General features: G+C 40.9%; 1 protein-coding gene across 1 annotated transcript in view; it reads left to right on the top strand.

The window, feature by feature from the left end:
• Positions 1-10150: 10150 nt before the first annotated feature.
• trpa1b (transient receptor potential cation channel, subfamily A, member 1b) overlaps positions 10151-21175 on the top strand; it is a 32810-nt gene continuing 21785 nt past the window's right edge. Inside the window, exons 1-9 of the mRNA XM_049565000.1 lie at positions 10151-10238; positions 11948-12074; positions 12318-12465; positions 13842-14004; positions 14213-14388; positions 16335-16442; positions 16653-16761; positions 17346-17491; positions 18218-18354. Of these exons, the coding sequence (XP_049420957.1) occupies positions 12370-12465; positions 13842-14004; positions 14213-14388; positions 16335-16442; positions 16653-16761; positions 17346-17491; positions 18218-18354 (935 nt within the window). The 5' untranslated portion in view covers positions 10151-10238; positions 11948-12074; positions 12318-12369. The remainder of the gene's footprint in view (positions 10239-11947; positions 12075-12317; positions 12466-13841; positions 14005-14212; positions 14389-16334; positions 16443-16652; positions 16762-17345; positions 17492-18217; positions 18355-21175) is intronic.

Below are 21175 nucleotides of genomic sequence, written 5' to 3'. Positions count from 1 at the left end.
TTTAGTTTTCTCATATAACCAAGCAACCAGTTAGTTGTAGGCTGACATGTAACCTACGTGTATGAAGTTTACTTGCTTTCACCACTGTCATATTACAGTTACTAATCTTGCACACATATAGATACGTCCTGCAAACAGCTGTGTTTTTTGTTTAAAAAACAAAAGTAGTACTAAAAATTAAGCTGTGTCTTTCTTTCACTCTCCTCCAATATAAATGCACATGCTAGCCAGATCAAGCTCTTTATGACAGAGGCAGTGGTGCTCATGGGAAATGCAGTCTTCATTCTGGGAAACACTACCACTTTTGTCCACAGGGGCCGCCAAAATCAACACAAACCAGTTCTTATCTAGACATTAGTCATTTTACACCTTTTAAATGCAGGCGTATGTGGCCAAGATTTGCAACAGTTGGCTGATATGAAATATGGCCACCACTTCTCTCATGGGATTTGCTTAAAAACCTGTTTGATAATAATTTTAACCTCAATTTTCAAAACCACTCATTTCAGACCAAATTACACGAAGCATCTGTTAGGTTTGCATAACTGGATAGTTTCCACTCTGAGCTAGGTGAATACCACAAGTACTGTAGTACTGTACTGCAGTTAAGTTTAATATATTGTCAGCCCCCCTAAAGGCGTTTATAGAGTTGGTGCGTGACGAATAAATGACACTAAAATGCAAAATACTCACCTGCAAAAATTTCACATTACAACTATTCACACCAGCAGTTATAAGAATCTACAACAGTTGCAACTCTTGTTCAGTAAAAGATTTTTATGTGAACAGATTCACGTTCAGATGCAAATTTATTTATTTTTTAATATATTCTAATTTAACCAGCAAAAGTCTCATTAAGATTAAAAATCTCTTGTACAAGAGCGACCTGGCCAAGACAGGCAGCAACATATTGAATAAAGCTGCAGACAAATGACATAAAACGGTTACAGACAATTATAATTAAAAAAAAAATCAGTCACAGCATACCAAGAAAGTGTGTTAACATATCCTGCATCACATAGAGGCAAATACTTCGTCAAAGCATCTACACTGGGATGCACCTTCCTTCAACTTCTTCAATCTACTTTTGACAACACTTAAAGACACCAGAATTTGGGACAACTATGGGATCCTATCCGAGCAGCATCTGGCTATCTGAGGTAACTTGTTCTATGGCCAACTGAAAGATATTTTATGGAGATTCTTTTCTGTGTAATATTCACATTCTGTGTGAAAGCACTCATGAATAAGTTGATGAACAATAGTTAAAATAAATATACTGACATGTGAATTAATCACATAAATAAAGAACTTAAAACTACTAACTTAATGTTAGAATTGGTGATGGTACAGTAACATATAATTGCTTCTGATTGACTATGCTATAGTACAAATGATACCTAGCTGGAACTGGTTTCCTCAGTGAGCTGCAGAAAATTACTAAGAACTTATGAGGGACTGTATACACACTAATTAATTTAAAAGTAGCTGGTTCAGCACAATCTAGTGTGTTTTTAACGGTTGACTTCATAAATACAGTTTGCTTGTATTGCCGGTTATCTCAGGACTGAAGCTGACTCGTTGTTGCTGACACTAAGCCGCCACAGATGAGAGCACCCCTCAGGTCGGTCGCTGAAGTGTAAATTCAGTGTTAATGATCAGTACAGAGTGCAGCATTGACAGATGGAAGAATACTGTTAAAGAGGATTAAAGGTCGCTCCGGGGAAGTGGTCCTCCAGGTACATCAGGGGATGGAGCGCAGAGAATCACATGAAGGGCATGGAGCGCTTTCAAGAAACAGCTGCTGCAACACACATACGTCTCTTCGTCAGTGCTGGCCTGGAGTTAATGCTGATCTGTGTGGAAATTATATTATATATGGATATTATAAACATAGAAATATTGCTGCAAAGGAAACTTACTGAAGTACAAAATATTAACCTGGGAACCAGACAAATCTGCAAGCGTATGTTTTGAGTTTGAAGTGTATATTTAATATGGGGCGTGTTTTAGACGATGCCTAACAACTTACATAGCCTTCACGCTTTACGTGAAATACGTAATGACATCGTTTTTGGCTAGCACACCCTCACGCCAGGGACACTAGTGCTGCTGAGGCATTTTCAGAAACAACCAAGATGGGTGCAGCTGATGTGGAACTTTCTGTTGAAGTACTATTTTCAAATCCTAACGGCAAAAGCAGCAACATATGGATGCTACACTTTCACAGCTCGTCTCTGCACTATGTGATGCTTTGTTGCTCTGATTGGTTGTAGGTTATCTGAATGTGTGTTGAGGCATTGTGGTCTATAGCTGTTGATAACACCCCTTAAAATCTAAAATAATGTAAGAAATTTCAGACCAACTCGCATTTGCAATTTGGCACTCAGCAATGTCAGGTAAAAAAGTTCAGAACTGAGAATTTCAGGGGGGGACCTGGAATGGTGACAAATCCATTGCTGCGGTAACAAGTGTGCGGGGGCACGGCCTTACAAACTGAGCAGATGGTGTAGCTGGGACGAGATAGGAATGATACTGTCTCTGACCTGACAAGCAGCGGCAGCCTGTGTAGCTCATGATTGTTTTTCCAATTTGACCTGTGCGAATCCACACAGATAATCACAGGCACCGGGATCAAGGATTTAGACCTCAGGGGGTTCCAGCAGTCATAATGCTCATGGTAGTCTCAAGACAATGTAGTTGAGCTCACCTCAGCTTAGCTGGGACCAGCTGGGGCTTTGTAGAGATAGAAAACAAAGGATATGAGGGAGGGAGAGGGAGACAGAGTGATATAATACCACATTTTTAGTGTCCTGGAGGAAGAGACTTCATTTATCTATCTGTTAGTGCTCATGTCCGGTTCAGCTCTGACCTCTCAGCCTGTCACGCACAGATAGTTTGAACATTATCGTGTTACGCTGTCAGAGAGTTTGTCACACAAGGGAAACATTTCAAAGGGTTAGTTTCAGATATACCCTTTAAAACCATCATTCAGAGCAGCAACAGAGGAGACTAGTACACATCCCACTGCTGATACACTGTCATCTTTTCTTAGTGGGGCAGTGGGAAAACTCACGGCTTGCTTGCACAATATGAATGAATAGATAAATGAATGAGTATTTTAATTTTTGTGTCTGCACATTTACCTGACCCATCCTATGGGGTGCCATTTGTAAAGTGGCTCACACTGAAATTAACAGCAATATTTTGCCACATTTAGCCTCAAGCAATGTTTAATAAAGTGGTGTGAATTTTTTAAAGTCACTTTTTTACCACATTTACAGCAATATTTGAAATGGTTAAATATAATGTCCAAATTAAATCTAGATATTAAATGTTAAAACTAATTGTTAAATCTAAATCTAAATGTTAAATGTAAAACCTAAACTAGTCCATACCCATTGGTAGCTTTGTCACCTTCTACCTATGCCAATCCTCCTCTGGAGCATATGTGCAGTTTCACATAGATTGATCAGTGAGTAGAAAAACGTGGGACAGCCATGACTGACTGACAGAATGACACACTGACAGTTTCCGTGATTATGTACAGCATACCATACCATGACTTAGTCATACCAAAAATTAGAAAAAACAAACAAACATTGGTCCACAGGGGGAGCCACAGCGATCGGTCGCATTTTAGCCATTTTTAAGCATTTGTTATAGCGCCACCCAGTTGCCAATTAGAGTTAAATTTCTCCAGTCACCTTGAGGCGTCCTGTTCTACATATCTACCAAGTTTAGTAAAAATCGATAATCGACAAGAAATTAGCTCTCTAGCGCCCCCATTTTGTTTGATGGGGTCAGTAATGGAGGGGTCCCCTCAGATTATGTGTGGTCATATGCCTACAAAGTTGCGTGGTGATCGGTGAAACTCTTGAGATGTTAGACACCTTTATGTGATGAGCCACACCCTCCGCAATATTCATTGCCTTATAGAAGCTCAGTTTTAGTAAGTTTTCCAACTTTTGCCAAGAGGGAACTTTAGATATTGGTCCCTAGATTATGTTCACCGAGTTTCATCGGTCAAACTTCCTAGGAAGAGATCGATTTTAAGTGTTTTTCAAAAAATTCAAAATGGCGGAAATTCTATATATCGGAAGTTATGGATTCTTGAGGCAAATTTGTTCCTCATGAGGAGAGGCATCTCTGTGCAAAGTTTCATGTCTCTACGACATACGGGGCATGAGATATGCCCATTCAAAGTTTGCAATTTCAATTGGTTGCTATAGTGCCCCCCTTTGGCCAATTGATGTAATATTGCTTCATTTGCATCCTCCCATGACCCTCTACCACTGTGCCAAATTTCACATGGATTGACCAAGTCAGTGAGGAAAAAAACATGGAACAGACACACAGACAGACACACCCACACTAACTCTAAATGTTAAATCTAAATGTTAAATGTAAATGTAAATGTTAAATCTAAATGTGTGTGGTGAAACTAAATATTTAGCTAATATGCAAACACACACTGCTGGTCAGTGGAAGTATCAAAATAAAAGCCTGGGTGGTCAGATAGTGTTTTTTGTATCAAATAACAATTTAAAACCAAAGTAATTGGAGAAAATGAACACTTGAACATACATCAGCATGATAACAACTACTTAAAATGACAGAAACCATGGGGAAATTTTATTTGAATTTTTAGTGTCCCATCTGCTAACATGGAGGATGCGGAATTTATGGGTACACTCCACCGTCGGACACTTTCTCCATGCTCTCCTTGCTTGCCAACATGTCCGGTGATTTAGCTGAAAACAATGGAAGGGCCATTTTGGCGGTGACCTGTCCAGAGTGTATCCCGCCTTGAGCCCAATGTCAGCTGGGATAGGCTAATAGGATAAGCCGTTATGGTAAATGAATGAATGAAAAATGAAAGCAAAACAATTCTTATTTTCAGGTAATTTTAAATTAATAAACACATAGTTATAAATGTCATAAACCATTTCTGATAATATATCCTACACACTGTACCTTCAAGTTGGACATTTATGTTTTACTCCATCGTCTTTTTCACCTCGTCACCTCTTGGCCCCCACGTACGTGGAAGTCAAAGGTGTGAGACACCAGCCCAGTTGTGTGCTGTCTTCCATGGACAGGCATTTGATCACATTAAGCTCACAGACATTCATTATTCATTCAGTGTCATGTGGAATCGTCTCAAGAATAATAATTTCACCTCTGTGCTATTGTTATTAACAGCAGTGTTTCATAATGTTTTAATTACCCTGAGGAAATACACGGAGAAATACAAGCATCATAATTTTTTCCTTTCAAAAGAGGAAATGTGTCTCTCTGGCAGAACTCCATATTTTAGTAAAGCCTGAAAAGCATGCCTCTGAGCACTTCATTATATGCTTAGAAAGAATTTAATCCCCAGTATGACTAAAGAGATTCACTATGCAAACATATTTATGCTGAAATTTGCATCGTTGGTTCAGAGTGACTTACGTTGTTTGACAGGTTAGTCACTGTCAGGCAGGAAAATCACTGAAACCAGCACAAGCGTCATAAAAAGTTTTGTCACTTCAGGTTGCTTTAATGGGAAAGGAAGTGATGTTTTGTGTGAGTATAGTTCAGTGACGGTGCATGTGAGAAGTCAAACATGCTGACTACCTTTTCAGCAGGGGACAAATAGAGTGTCAAAAAGCAGTCTGGCAGCTGGGCCTGCAGCACACTCCCCAAGGACACCACCTCTCTTAAGAGGTAACCTCATTTATAAGTGATGGAACACCAACGCAGTGCCACATGTAACCAGGACCACACACACCCACACACACACACACCCACACACACACACACACACACACACTTACACCACTTAGGCTGTTGTGAACTTCTGATTGACAGCTCTGCGGGAAAAGCACTCTGCATATTGCTGTTCTCAGCCACTTTTGCGTACAGCAACACGTTAACCTGTCCTTTTCACACTTTGTAAACCAATAAAGAGGCTTTTCTACTGCAGACAGCTTTAAATAACTCTTATGGGTGACGTGCATCACAAATTATCCTCCGTGTGAGGAAATTCTGGTGCCAATAAAACGCTCACTTTTAAATCTTGCAAACATGAAAAAAAGTATCAAGCGCATGTAGGGGAGCCTGTAAGAAACTGCATATTTCATGCAGTGCCCGGTATGTCCTTTGCATGATGGCATGAATGTATAATTTAGTCCCCAGTAGCCCTTTCACCACTAGAGCTTGGTAACCGACTCGTCAGCAGTTGCCACCTTGTTCGACAGGTGCAGAGGAGCATACTGTATGTGCGCCACTTCATGGCTAAATACACATGCCCTCATCTGAACTCCAAAATATTCAAATCCTAACATCATTACATAGCCATTACATATACAGACACACTCATGAAGTCAATCCCTGAAACAAATTTAGTCAAAACACACACATGCTCATCACTTCCTCACCCTCTCCTCCATCTCTGCCTTTGTGCATAAATACATCACCCACCGTACATTTCCAGAACAAACACAGCCTTATTGTCTGTAGTTCTACTCATGTTTATTTAACTAATACAACCTGATCCAGGCAATTCATCAAGCTCAGCTGGAGATAATACTTGCTTTGTGACACTGGCTCCGATTCTGCTGCATGTGTGGCTTTTCCGCAAACATTGCTTGAACAATAACAAATCTCAAAGATAACCCGTAAGAACAATAACCAGGCAAATATTGGTTCTGAGGTATTAGACATCTGCTGGGTTTGGACTCTGGATCTGAATAAAGTTTACCTGGTGACATTTATTGTGATGGATTATTTTGTGCTTTATTGTCTGGCAGCAATATAGAATTTTAAGATCTTCAATAAATTGGAAAATTGTTTGCGTATTTATCGGTTCATTAATTATTATAGGGCTGCTGTAAATCAGACCTGCGTCAGTAGTTGCAATTCATTTTTAGTGTTTTGATTCAGCGGTTAAGTGAGGAAGGCTGATACTATAAGGCGGGAAAATACATGCCAAATATTCTAAAGTTTTGGAAGCTTTAAAAATATATTGTACAATTTACAAACACCTATCAAACTAGAACAAAACTAACCATGTTAGCAGCTCTGTGAGGCTGTACCTTGGCAAAGCAGCGCTAAATGCTGACGCCAAAATGCTTACACTGACAATGCTAATATGCTGATGTTTAGCAGGTACAGCTGTGGATGTAAAAAGAGAACTGGATACCGTGTCGGGCCCTGATCCTTCCTGTGAAAGTTGCTCCGAGGTTAATTAGGCTAAAAGAGGTTAACTTCCCAGGTATGAAATTACCCAGACCTTCCTCATCGTGGGGCCCACAGAGTAAGTGCACCAAAGACTTCTGCAGGTCGAGCCAGCTAATTTTCTGATGACCTCCACTAACTTGAATGGGGATAAAATTATCTTTTCATTCTTGTAGACCTTCAAAATGTCAGACTGAGTGGATCAAATTCTGATCGTATGGTCATTTTGCAGGGAGTGTGACACTTAAAGAATGTATCCACTGATTCACAGATGTCTCTTTCACAATGTAGGTCTATGGAAAAAGGTATTTTTGGGCCCCATGGCATCATGTGAAGAACCTGAAAGTTGTAATACCACAATTTGGCCACTATGTCAAATTGGCCTCAAAGCCTGGCACTATTCGTGGGGGCTTGGGTACAATGTGTTCCATATTCACCATCTAAGTCTAAAGTGCATGGCACAGTGAAATAAGGGTGCATCCAACTCCATTTTTGCTACTTAAATAGTAACAGCAAATAATCTAGGCACAAATTAATGCCCAAGGGGCAAAAGGGTTGTTTTGAGCCTCTTAATTAATTATGGATGTGTTTTGGTTGTAACATGGATTCAGTCAGAGTATCATTTCCAATTCCCTTAAAAAGCCAGGTGCACCTGCTGAGAATAATGCAGTAAAAGCAGTACTGTTTAGTACTGCACTAAACTTTCAGCTTCTGTAACAATAAACGAAGTTATATTGCTCATTGTGCTTAAATACTAACAGTGTCTCTCTTAATGGAAAGTTGGACAACAGCTCTGCTCTGCTCTCTGCAATGTTCATATTTTAGAGAATGTTATCAATATTGTCCTCATCAATGATGTATTATGTCACCCTGCAACTCATTCGTACATTCTTGTGTGTGAAAAGCAGAGTGGACGGGCATTGTATGTAGGTGCATCTTATTATCTGAATAATTCCTCCATTCATTCATTTTCCATAACCCCTTATCCTGTTAGGGGTCATGGGGCTGACAGCTGACACTGGGCAAGAGATGGGGTCCACCCTGGACAGGTCACCAGACTATCACAGGGCTGACACTTGGAGACAGACAACCATTCACACTCACATTCACACCTACGGACAATTTACAGTCACCAGTTAACCTGCATGTCTTTGGACTGTGGGAGGAAGCTGGAGTACCTGGAGAAAACCCATGCTGACCCGAGGAGAACATGCAAACTCCACAGAGAAGGGCTCCCCCACCCCAGGATTCGAACCCCACCGAGCCAGGAACCCTCTTCCTCCTATCTGAATAATGCGACCTTTAAATAGTAGCAAAATACTCCAACATTCTGACTTCAGACCAGGGTTTTTGTTGGTCAATAGCACAGTTGTTTTCTGCTGCCTAAAAATAGCAATATGTCAACAATGCATCTGACCACAGCTTATTGTAGGACCTGAACGCCCATAGGTGCACAGATAGGTGCAAGTACATTTGCTACTTTGAAAACATGGATCCTAGCCATGAAAATGACAACTGCATCAGTCAGAAACTAGCAATGACAGTTGCACTGTGCGTTGCTTAACGCCCGGTGTAAGGAAGGGCCACTATTGTTTACAAGTATCACCATTTTTGCTCACCATGTTAGCGTGTTAGCATGCTAACTTTGCTAATTAGCATTTAATTATTTTATTTATTTACTATTGTTTAAATTTCTTATATTTTCATGTATCTTTCCTCTCTTGCAAGGAGCACCTGTAACACAACAATTTCCACTCGGGGATCAATAAAGTATTTCTGATTCTGATTAACCCAAAGTACAGCTGCTGCTGATGAGAACTTTTTAGTTCATTTACTTAGATATATTTTGACCTGATGATGGTACCAGATGAAATGTTACAAGGCAAGCTCACCAAAGTGATTAAAATTCACCCTGATGGGAATATGAATTTCTGTGCTAAATTTCAAGGCAGTCCATCCTGTTGAGACATTTCAAAAAAATCCAAAAATGTTGACCTCATGGTGGCACTAGAGGAAAAGTCAGGGGAAACTCATCAGGATCTGTCTGTAGATCTTCTATTCAGCAGTTGTTAGAATATTTCAATGTGGACCAACACACTGGTCAGAGCAGCTAGCTCTCAGTGACTCATCTATTTGATGTATTGTTCTTGCACATGTATATTTGCTTACCTTTTAAAATAAGATTTAAAATTCAATAATGCTAGCACAGCATCTAGAATAAACATTTTCTTTAGTCAAAGATCATCAAACAATCTCAGATGACAATTACTCCCTCGATAATAATGCTGGTAGAAATACTAGTATAATCCTCAGTTAATGATATACCTTATCTGATAATCCTGCATGATAAAGATTCCCTGAGGAATATTCCTTAATCCCCACCATCAACAAGCAGGTCTTAGAGGTCGTCTTTATTCTATCTTGTCAGTTACTTCAAGAGAAAAAGCAGCAGAACACGGGTGGCAAAGAAAACAGAGTAATGGTTTGATAAATGGTAAAGCTACAGTGTGTTTTGTGCAGCTAGTTTGTTAAGTTTCTTTCTTTGTTTTGAAAATGTCAGGGAGCCTTTCAAATGACTAACAATAAGGTCAACCTGGCAAATTTGAATTGATGGCAAAGTTTTGGACATAAATGCTCTGTTTCCTCTAGTGGGAAGAAAATGTCAGGAAAAAGGCTCTTTTCATCATCATCTTGTAAAAGATTAAAAATCACATTTCACACTCTTTCTCCCTCCTAAATACAGTATCAAGCATCCAGCCACATTAACCTAAACTTATTGTGAGAGAGACAGCAGTATCGTGTTTGCTGCTTAATGTATTACTGCCAGCTCTCGTGTTACAACATGAGTTTGCCTTTTTCTCTATGAAAACATCAGGAGAGTCATTTGGTCACAAGGGGCAACGTCTTGCCTGCATTAGGAGACAGACTGGGTAGAAGCTCGCTCACCACACTATTTAAAGCCCTTTTGCAGTGGTGAGGAGAACGTCCAGATTTGCTCAGCTCATCACAGAAATACAGTAAGTACATCATGTCTTCAACTTTGTCTGTAATGTTTAACTTTATTTATCAGAAGCTACAAGAGTGAATGAAACTGAGGAATGCTTTGAATACTGAGAGATGTTTTAAGTGTGGAAAATATGTTGAAGTTTAAAGCTTTAGCTGGTGTTTTACTGAAACTTTTAACTATATTCAACTAAATATATCTGATGTAGTTGGACTAGGATTAGAAGAGTAGTGTGTAGTGTGTGTTACATTCAACAAGTGTCCATGTTGAGTGCAGCAACAAACTTCTTATCAAATTTGCTCTTAAGTCATTTGAGCTAATCATTTATTAGTTCATATCAGTTGATACATTAAGTTCTATAATTAATTTATTATTTAATTTTTCTGTTCCACAGTAGTAATAGTCGTGTGACACCTTAATTTTCATCATAGTTTTTTCACTGTAAAAATCTATTTTTATTTAAAATTATTTAATTAATTTAAATTTAAATTTAAAATAATTTATGTAAATCTATTATTAAACTCTGATTGTTTTAGGTTTTCTACGGTAATTAAGCTTTTTTTTTTAATTAATTTAATAAGCAAACATTTACCCCATATGTGTCAATAATACTGCAGCCTGTAAAATATAAACAATATAAAACTGAACTTGCAAATCCTTTGCATGCAAGCATCTTATCACTAAATGCAATCAGATCCCCAATTTCTTCTTCAGCTGCTGAAATGTGTTTACCAATGCCCATTAGTGCACTTCCTGTACGCTTCTGCAAACACGAGTGGCAGGCTCGGTTAAAAAAACATAATGACACTTATTTACCACTGCTGCTCGGAAACGATGGGGAGGATGACATACAGCAGGTCATTATCAAATTAGAGGAGACCGAGGCTGCAATGTGCGGTTTTTTTACTGTAAAAGCGAAGTCCCATCTGGACTACAGAGGAGGTGAAATGAAGTACAGTAGAGGCATTCACTGAGAATCATCATTAACTTCACATTGTGGTGAAGACTTAAGTGCACGTCTGATCAAAGTATAAGCAACACTGAATTATTGATGGATCATGATGGGAACATTTTATCAACTGGAAATGTTTTTGCAGTGTCTTGTTACAAACATCTGTAACATCTCAATAGTCCTCATGTGTACCTATGTAGAGTCCCCTGAAGCACATGTTGGAGTACGAGCTACGCTTCTACTATATGATTATTTTCCTTTATTTACTGGTTAGAAAAATCTATTACTAATCTGCAGGGCTGCCTGAGGAGAAGTTAATTAAATTGATCGCCACGGTGACCACAGCTCACAGATGTTAGAGTTAATTATTGATCCATAGAGAGTCTTCCTGCTCATCTTAAAGGAGCCAGATTAAGGCCCTGTTAGAACCTCCATCCAGGTGAACTGACCCATGCAGTATTGTTTGAGTGTTTGAACACTGTAAATGAAGTGAGCAATGGAGACAAAATTTAATTTCCACAAAAAAAAAAAGGACTTCCATCCACACAGGGTAAAACTTAGCCACTGTTTTGACCTGAGAAACAACTGTGATCAGTCACGGTATACACCAAGGGACTGCCGCCGCAACGTAAGGTCGAGGGGGTTTTCCAATGAGAATTCTCCGTAGTAATTTGCTCACCAAAAAATGTCATTTGTTGTTTGGCCTTTTGATGTGACTGAGGGCCTCGTACGATACAATTACAAGGTCTCTCTCAATCTCCCTCGCCCAGGATCTCACCCAAGGACACCTGGGACTGACTCAAACAAGCTGCCCCCCAGCTGCGAGGAACATAATTGCTTTCTTCAACAGAACAGCTTCAACCTCCAAACACTCGGCGGAACTGAATGCCCTTCCGGGTAAAGACAAAGTCATCTGTGCCCGTATCCCCTCATGTCGAGAGGAGCCTATGGCTTAAGGCGTTATCTGCCCTCTCGGTCATATAACACTCTGTGTTCTTGTAGCTTGTAAAGTAGGCTTTATATACTCCATGATTGAGACTGCAGTGGATTTGTTTTCTGTTTCAGTAATTTGCTGTTGCCTGCATACAGATCTGTGCATTCATGTGTGTGTGTGTGTGTGTGTGTGGGTGGTATGTCTAGACACGTGTCATTGCTGTTACCCTTCATGTCTCCACTGAGGGTCGGTTGAGTGATGAACTTCAGCAGGGAAGTGGCCCGACAGACCAGTTGTTATACATACGTGATAGAGGATGACGATCAAGCCCTGGCAAGACTAAATGTATTTGAGGTGAGGCTGTCACCAAACTGTATGATTTGTATTTATTTATTTATTTATTCATATATTTCTTCTCTATTCAACAAGGACAATGCATATCTTCTTAGCTGCACCAATTAGCGATAAGCTAATTAACATCTGTAGTCCCTCGGCAGGAAACAGGGAATCTCAGTTTCTTAATTTCTCATGTATTAAACGACAAAAGTCAACAATAAGGTATTTTAAAAATGATTGATTGCTGAACTGGCTTACACAGCACAGGCCCAGGGGCCCAAAGTGTAAGGGGGGGGCTCTCACTTGCATAATATAAGTCAGTCTCACTTCAAAGTCATCGAAAACTGGCACTTGGTCAGTGACTTCCTGTGGTAGACACCTACAAAAAAGCAGTCCTTTTACATCAGCATGATGTGCGTTCGGTTGCAGTTATTGTTTGACGGTACCCAGCAGCATTAGGGGGAAACGTGGTGGGACAACAATGTAAATTAAGCCGGCGAAAGTCCGAGGAGGGTAGGCTGGAGGGGTGGTGGATGGGCCCAAGAACCACTGACTTTCACCCAGGATGCCAGTGTTCACTCCCCGTATGATTGTGGAATCAAACCCCTGAGACAGAATGCGAACTGTACATTTCCTGTGAAAACGGAAGTGTATTCTGAAAACTGACAATGCATGTAAGAGGCTGAAGTTGTCCCAGAACCCCAACAGTCAACGCACCCAGGGTCCCTTGCACATCATATCTCAACGCGGAAAGCCCATGACCAGACGTTGATATGTGACGAGGTTGGATAGAGAATGTGTTGCCAAGTCTCACTCAAATTAACATGTACTGACCAGGGAGAGATTCAAAACAACTACAAAGAAATGCAAAAGAACTCCAAAGAGACACAAAACTACTACAAAGAGATGCTTAACAGCTATAAAGTGTGTGTGTCTTGCTCCTGTGTAAGAGAAATGAGGCAAGCCTTTTGCATATCTGTGCCCGGGGGCCCGTTGTCTGATAATCCTGATTTTAAGACATGGTGTCTCTCTTCAAGAGTGTTTATGTAACACCCTGTCAGTAATCCCAGCCCTGTGTAACCTTAAACAAAGTCATTGTGAAGAGCTGAACAGAGACCAAATGACATCTCAAGTGTTGTGTAATACTGTTATGAGAGTCGTAGTATTTAAACTGGCCTGAAAGTTTAATAAATAGACGTTACGTCATCCTTGAATTACTGCAGCAGAAACAAGACACTGATAGCTGTTAATGCCTGTGAGCATTAATGAGTATTAATTCTCACTATCATGTTATCTGTGGGGAAATCAGAGACGCACTAATGGAGACGTCTACATGACTAACAGGCGCTTCTCATCTCCTCACTCTGCTTCTGTAATATTACTTTACCATGTAGTTGGCGGAGAAGGGTGACCTGGCTCTCCTGGAGAACCTGGTGAGGAAGAGCCCAGAGGTCCTGAGTGAGAAAGATGAATGTGGAGCTAGTCCCCTTCATCATGCCGCTGCAGGGGACCACGTCACCCTCATCCAATTCATCACCACTGTCATAGACTCACAGGGTAGGCATGCCTCTGTCATCGATCATAAATTGCACTCCAGCACAGGTAAAATATGTGTGCTGTGTATTTCCATAATTCTTTAATTGCTGTAAAAAGCAATATGTCTGATACTTCCATTTCAGAGTCCTGAGTTCGCTTAGAGTTGACTGCATCTATATTCATCCTTATGTAACTGCATTTGTGTGTGTGTTTGCATGTGCTCTCCCAGATCTGAACAGCTGTGATGAGCAGGGCAACACGCCCTTACACTGGGCAGTGGAGAGGAACAAGGCAGAGAGCTGCAGGGCTCTTCTGGACCTGGGGGCCGACCCCAACATCCTCAACGTGGGCCTCCTGTCCCCTCTGCACGTGGCTGTCAGCCAGGGACACAACAACCTGGTGGAGGTAAGGAAGACAAAAGTATCCCGCTGAAATAACAATTTATATGAAGCAGGTTTGCCCCTGTGGTTTTGTTTTTTCTCATTGACAACAAGGTCCTTTTAAGACGAGTAAACATGCTTAGCGCACTTACTGTTACACAACATCATGCATAGATACTGATGATATGAAAGTGCTTTTTCCTTGTCACAGGAGATGACACTTAAAGAGATAGTGCACCCAAAAATGAAAATTCAGCCATTATCTACTCACCCAATGGAGGCTCAGGTGAAGTTTCAGAGTCCTCACATCACTTGCGGAGATCCCAGTTGGGAGGAGGTAGCAACACAACTCCACCTAATGCAGGCTGACGGCGCCCCAGATTCAAACGTCCAAAAACACATAAATGAAACCACAAAATATCTCCATACTGCTCGTCCATAGTGATCCAAGTGTCCTGAAGCCCCGACATAAAAAGTTGTTCGGAAAAAAAAGAGGCAGTTAGAGCTAGAGGCTACAATGAGGCTAAAAACAGAGTTCAAATGACGTTTTTCCAAACAACTTTGTTTTCATTATGTCGGGGCTTCAGAACACTCTCCGCAAGTGAAGTGTTGTGAGGACTCTAAAACTTCACCTGAGCCTCCATCGGCATATGGGGGAGTAGATAATGGCTGAATTTTCATTTTTGGGTGCACTATCCCTTTAAAGCTAATATTTATTTGTCTTTTGTGATGTAACATTCAGTTCAGGAATTTTTCTTTTAAGGGACCATACAAAAATTATTAGGGTGGGTGGGAGTCAAAAAGGGAACTGTCATTTTTATTTTGCTGAAGGGATGGTGTCCAAACCTTACGAGTCATTTATTTCTGTTCCTGAGATGTGACGGAAAAGTGTTTTTGCAGATTATTATGATGTCACAGTGATGATAACCCATGACCTTTTGGATATAAAATGTCACCACTTATCCTTTTAGACATTTGTGTAAAGTTTGGTCACAATTAAAGTATGAAATCTTGAGTAATAGCCAAAAACATGTTTTGAGAGGTCACAGTGACCTTGACCTTTGACCTTCTACCACCAAATTCTAATCAGTTTTTCTTCTTCAGTCTATGTGGACATTTGTGCCATATTTGAAGAAATTCCATCAACGTGTTTGTGAGGTATGATGTTCACGAGAATGTGACGGATGCAGGGTCAAAGTGCCCTTTGACCACCAAAATCTGATCAGTTGACTTTTCAGTCCATGTGGATGTTTGGGCCGAATTTGAAGGAATTTCCTCTTATTAGTGAAATACCATGCTCACAAGAATAAGACAGATGCAAGGTCACATTCACCTTGACCATTGATCTATGGCCAATAATATATAATCACTTCATTTTTGAGTCCAAGTGGATGTTTGTGCCAAATTTGAAGAAATTCCATGAGGCCAGTCTTGAGATGTGTTCACAAGAATGGGATGGACAGACAACCTGAAAACATATTGCCCCCGGCAATGGCTATTGCCAGTGTGGAGGCATATAAACAGTCATGCAGTTGTTCACCACTGCCTTGCACACCAATAATTTACCTACAATCCCTAATAGAGTGGACTGAGTTACTTTCGTGTCTCTGATAGGCCCAGTGTGCCAATTTGTTTTATCATCCTGACTTCCTTCTTCATAAAAAAGATGATGGGTTTCTAAAAAGGATATTAGACAATCATATAATCATACCACATCTTTTACAGCACAAAGACTTGTAACTTATAGCAGCGCCGCTGAACCCTAAAGTCAACTGACAACTATTTACGTATCCGACAAAACCTGACTCAACTGTCCTTGTCCCGCCGTCCCCATAGCATCTGGCTGCTGTCCACAATCTGACACAGTTGCAGTACGGTGGAGGATAAAGGAGGCAGGCGTATCTGTGAGAGAGATGAGGACAGAAGTGTGATGGAGATCACTGTTCAGTTTTTATCTGTGCCCCCCTGCAGCTGCTGCTGTCCTACAGTGCCACAGACTGCAATCTACAGGGAGACCTTGGGAACACCCCGGTTATACTTGCCTGCTCCATCAATAACTGTGAGGCTCTCAGCACTTTGGTATGTACAAGAGTGATGCATTCAGACTCATGTTTTCATCCTGCTGCACTGTCTTCCTGCACCAGCCAGTAAAGGATAACTGTCCATCTGCACAGCACAGATTATGTAGCTGTTCTTTATACTGTCTGCCAGCCCTCTGCAGCTTTGTCTCTGACAAGAGAATTGTCTCTTGTTTGTCCTTCTCTCCATCCATTCTTCTATCTGTCGAAGTTAAATCATGGAGCCCGGCTGTGCCAACAGAACAAGCTTGGCCATTTCCCCATGCATGCAGCCGCCTTCGCAGGTGCAAAGAAAGCCATGGAAGTGATCTTGAAGGCCGGTATGACAAAAAGATTGATCTATCATCAAAAATTTAAAGTGCTGACAAAAATGAAAAAGTTTTTACAAGGCCAAACAGCACATTAAACTGATAGATAAGCGGAGAGTTCACCTCAGCCCCCGGAGACATTCAGCAGAATGTGCTACTTTGTACACAGGCCAGATGCCACACGCTGACAGTGTGTTTATCCGCAGTGGGAGGTCTGCTTGGCAAATCTTCTGTTGCTGGAGAAAGGTTTAGTCAGAGCACAAAATATTTATGACATTTCTGTAATTGCTCAGCAAGGGAATTAATGGGTATTCGCATTCTTGTGCTGTTTGGTAATTTACACAGACAGCCCACCATAAATGGACACAATTACTCATAACTTCCTTCCACTGAAAATAACAAAGAACCCTAATATTACAGCCAAAGAGGGAAGGTACTAAATGAGAGCCCTGCAATTGAAATTCGCTTGAAAGCTTGTCAGTGATATAAAACAAACAAGCTTATACCAACAAGCATTAAAACCTTCGTGGTGAGCCTTATATGTATTCAGCCCATCAGTCACAGTTGAAACAGTTGATTTAATTCTCTGCTGGCAGGAGAGAAGTTAGGCCACCAAGCCGAAGTCCACATCAACTATTTAGACAAGTCCAAGAGCAGCCCGCTGCATCTGGCCGTACGTGGGGGGAATATCGAGACCATCCGTCTCTGCATCGCCACTGGGGCCAGAATTGACCAGCAACAGGTACTGACATCACGAATCAAAAGAACAAACAAAACATGTGAATCTCTGCACTGCGTTTTCCATAAATCTGCAAACTGGCTGTCAAAAGGGAGCACATTCATTTGGTTGTCGTCACTGTTTTGTCAACCACTAAAGCCTAATTGCTCTCCAGCTGTCTATTCCATGCTTTGTCAGATTTGCATTGTGTTTTAACGTCGATCTCATTTGCCTACACCTGTAAAGCATTTGCCCCAGTAAAGGGTCTCTGTACTGTGAGAGCACGTCAGACTTATCCCACCCATCTGGGAGTGATCGTTATGTCTCGCTCTGGGGTAGTGGCCAGAGCTACAGCAGGAATAGGGAGCACAGTAATAACTTGGCTTGGCTAAATTGATACAAATTACCTCCACTTACACTGTGGAGCTGAGAGGAGCGATCACTGGCCTCCTCCTGCCAGTCCTGGTTATCTCATTATAGGCTTGTGTTACAGCCCCCAGTGTTCAGCCAGTAAGTCTGGGAGATACTTTGCTAATGTTACACTGGGGGAGCGTACAATATGTATGTGTGTAAGTGTGCATGCATGCATACTAATTGCTGTGTGTTTTTACATTCTGCTCTGTCTAACTCAGTGTGTCAAAGCGTCTCTGCATGGAGCAGACATAATTTGTGTTTGCAGAGCTTGTGAATATTCATTACATTGATTCAGAATTCATCAGTCATAATGAAACTGTGTTTGTTGCTGCTCAGAATGACAGGTCCACACCGCTTCATTTGGCCTGCACCCAGGGTGCTACTGAGGTTGTCAAACTGATGCTGTCCTCTTTTGACCAAGTGGACGACATCATCAACCTAACTGACGGGGCGTGTCAGACCCCCCTGCACAGGTGGGCATTTGTTTTGATATTATACATGTATTTTGACAAGCTGGTCTTTATAGCTTTCTTAGAGCTCTATGACTTACAGGAATAGTTTGACAAATATACCTGTTTGTTTTAGTGCAGAGAGTTAGCTCGATAACATAGGTCAGAGTTCTGCACTGGATCAGGTACCTGCAGGTAGAGCCCTGCATGGCACTGTTTTCCCAATCCCGCTCCTGTTGGATTTCTGATCATTACCGTCCACTCCCGCAGAGTCAGCTCCCTCCTCCATCCACAAACAGTCTGACCATACATGTCCGCCAGCAGACTAAACACCATGATTATCAATAGAGAAGACAGTGAAAACGTCATTTTACTGAGGGAAAGATATGCTTACCTGTCATATATAAATTATGTTCTAGTGCAGTGGCTCCCAACTGGTCCGGCCATGGGGTCCAAATTTCTACTACTCATTACTTGAAGGTCCACAGAGTTTAATATATGCAGTGTCAAACTTGCATTTGGCCATGTCACTGAGCTACTTTGCTGTCCCTGCCAAATATCTGTTGGTTAGTCACTCACTCAAAGCAGGAAGCGGCACTTGAAATTAAAAGCTCTGCACTGGTAATTCACTGTACTTCAATATAAAGTGTGTTTTTTACAAAGCTGACATGTTCGTGAATTCCTTGCGGCCCATTCTGAATGGACCCGCAACCCACTTTGGGACCACGACCCACCAGTTGGGAACCACTGTTCTAGTGCATAATTACCATCATAATTACAATCACTTTGGTGTCTCTGGGAATCAAAGAAATTCCATAACAATTCCGATTTGCCTTGCTTTTCTTTCGTATTCTAATGTACTGCTTTTATCCTCTTTTCCACTTATTTCATTGACGTCTCCATCCTTCACCTTAAGTAATCTATGGGACCCGCAACTTTTTTATTTCTTTTTTTTTTTTTTTGACCGCCTGTTCCCACCCGCAGCAACAATTAAAGCGCCTGTTCACCAAAAAACAATGCTGGATCCTGCGGGACTCTCAGGATCCTAATCCCAATGCATTCCTCTACCTGCAGGTATCCGCTGAATATTCCCAAAAAATGTAAAATGGGTAAAAAAAAATAGAAAGATTACTAGAAATAAAATACAGAAATTAAAAAAAAAAGACTAAATGAGTGCCAGGAGTGGTGAGAACAAAAGTAATCACAGCTTTCCAAGCTGGCTTTGTGGATTCTCAGTGACATCTGCCTGATCTGACAACTGGCAGACTAAAATATGCAGAGGATGTTTGACAAATATCTAACTGACTGATAGAAATAGTGCACTACTATGGATATGTGGATGCATGATTACCGGAAAATCAGTTACCTTTGTGTGACTTAACATCACATCAACAACAACTGGAGCCGACTAAGTAAGTGCTTTGCACATCTGGATGGGACAGGGCATCAGGCAAAATAGCAAAACTGCAAAGGTTGTGTTTAAACACAGGCCAGGTCAAGGGACTTGTATTAATTGGGCGAGTGGGGCAGGTCCGTATCTGAGTAGAGATAATTAGGGGTTATTGTACATCTCCACTACTGGGCCTTCTGGGTGCAGGTGTTTGCAGGTTTGAAAAGCCCGATCCATGCAGGACTCTGCTTTCGACCTTTGTATTTTCTTCAGATTAACAGGGATCCCGCGGGTCATGGAAAACCTGAAAAAGTCATGGAATTTCACAATCATGTTTTACAGGCCTGGAATAGTCATGAAATTAGTAGAAAATAATCGTTTAAAGTTTTGGAAAAGTCATGGAAATTTTTGTTTTGTGTAATGAAATTGTATCAGTAATCTTTCGTGGCTGACCCTCCACGTAATGGAAAATTCATTTTCTATAGCTGATGATGTAATGTTGCTCTAATATGTGTCGATTTGTGACGTTTTGCTTACCATCACACAGGTTTTTCAATTTTCCTGCCATGTTCCGCCTCTCTCTTCACGAATGCTCGCTAGCTGAAATTATGTTTCAGTAGAGATTGAATCTGATACATTAGAAAAACGCTGGATAAGTGGGACAAGGGGACAAAATGCTGTTAACGGTCCTTGAAAAGTCATTAAATAGTTTTGAAATTTTGTCCATGAAAATGTGTGGGAACCCTGAATTATACAAAATGAGATAAAACACATTAATTAGTGAGCTTTAGAGGTGCTGGAGGTGGATTTTGGTACCTCTGGCCAGAGCTAGGCTAGCTGTTTTCCCATTTCCAGTCTCTATGCTAAGCTAATCTATCCAACTGCTGGCTGTGCTGTATTCAGAAATACTTTATATGATTAAAATTCCACAATTTTAGGTCATTCTTTGGATAATAAACATTGTTTAAACCAAACTATTCATAAACAAGCCCCTTTATGTAGATGTGTAATATCTGTGTTCACCGCCTCAGCTGCTTACTCACACGGTGTACAGATCAATCCATCTGCATAGTATCAGCACTATAACACTGTGACAAACAACAGGAACACAGATATGAAACCCTTGGGTATGGCTGGCGGGCTAATGGGCTTTAATTAGGGCCAATAATAACGATATGAATACATAATAAAGATGCTTGCCACATTGATTTTATCTAAAAGCTATTTGCGTTGGCACAGGCAGCAGCAGAGAGCAGAGTAAGACCTTATACAAAGACAGAGGGAGGGAGGATAGATCGCTGTGAGTATACGTGGAATGTCACCAGAATACCAGGAATTGGTTCTTTAAGTACGTCATTGAAGTGAGCCATTACAATCCAGGAGATAAAAGATGTAACCGCCGAGGAAAATCCGGTTGTTATATCATGCTATGACAAGGCAGAATTAGAATTAGAT

The sequence above is a fragment of the Epinephelus fuscoguttatus genome, linkage group LG21 (genome assembly GCF_011397635.1).
Source record: "Epinephelus fuscoguttatus linkage group LG21, E.fuscoguttatus.final_Chr_v1".
Classification (NCBI taxonomy): Eukaryota; Metazoa; Chordata; class Actinopteri; order Perciformes; family Serranidae; genus Epinephelus; species Epinephelus fuscoguttatus.
Note: the sequence above shows the minus strand (reverse complement) of the source record. Positions and strands in the feature narration are given on the sequence as shown.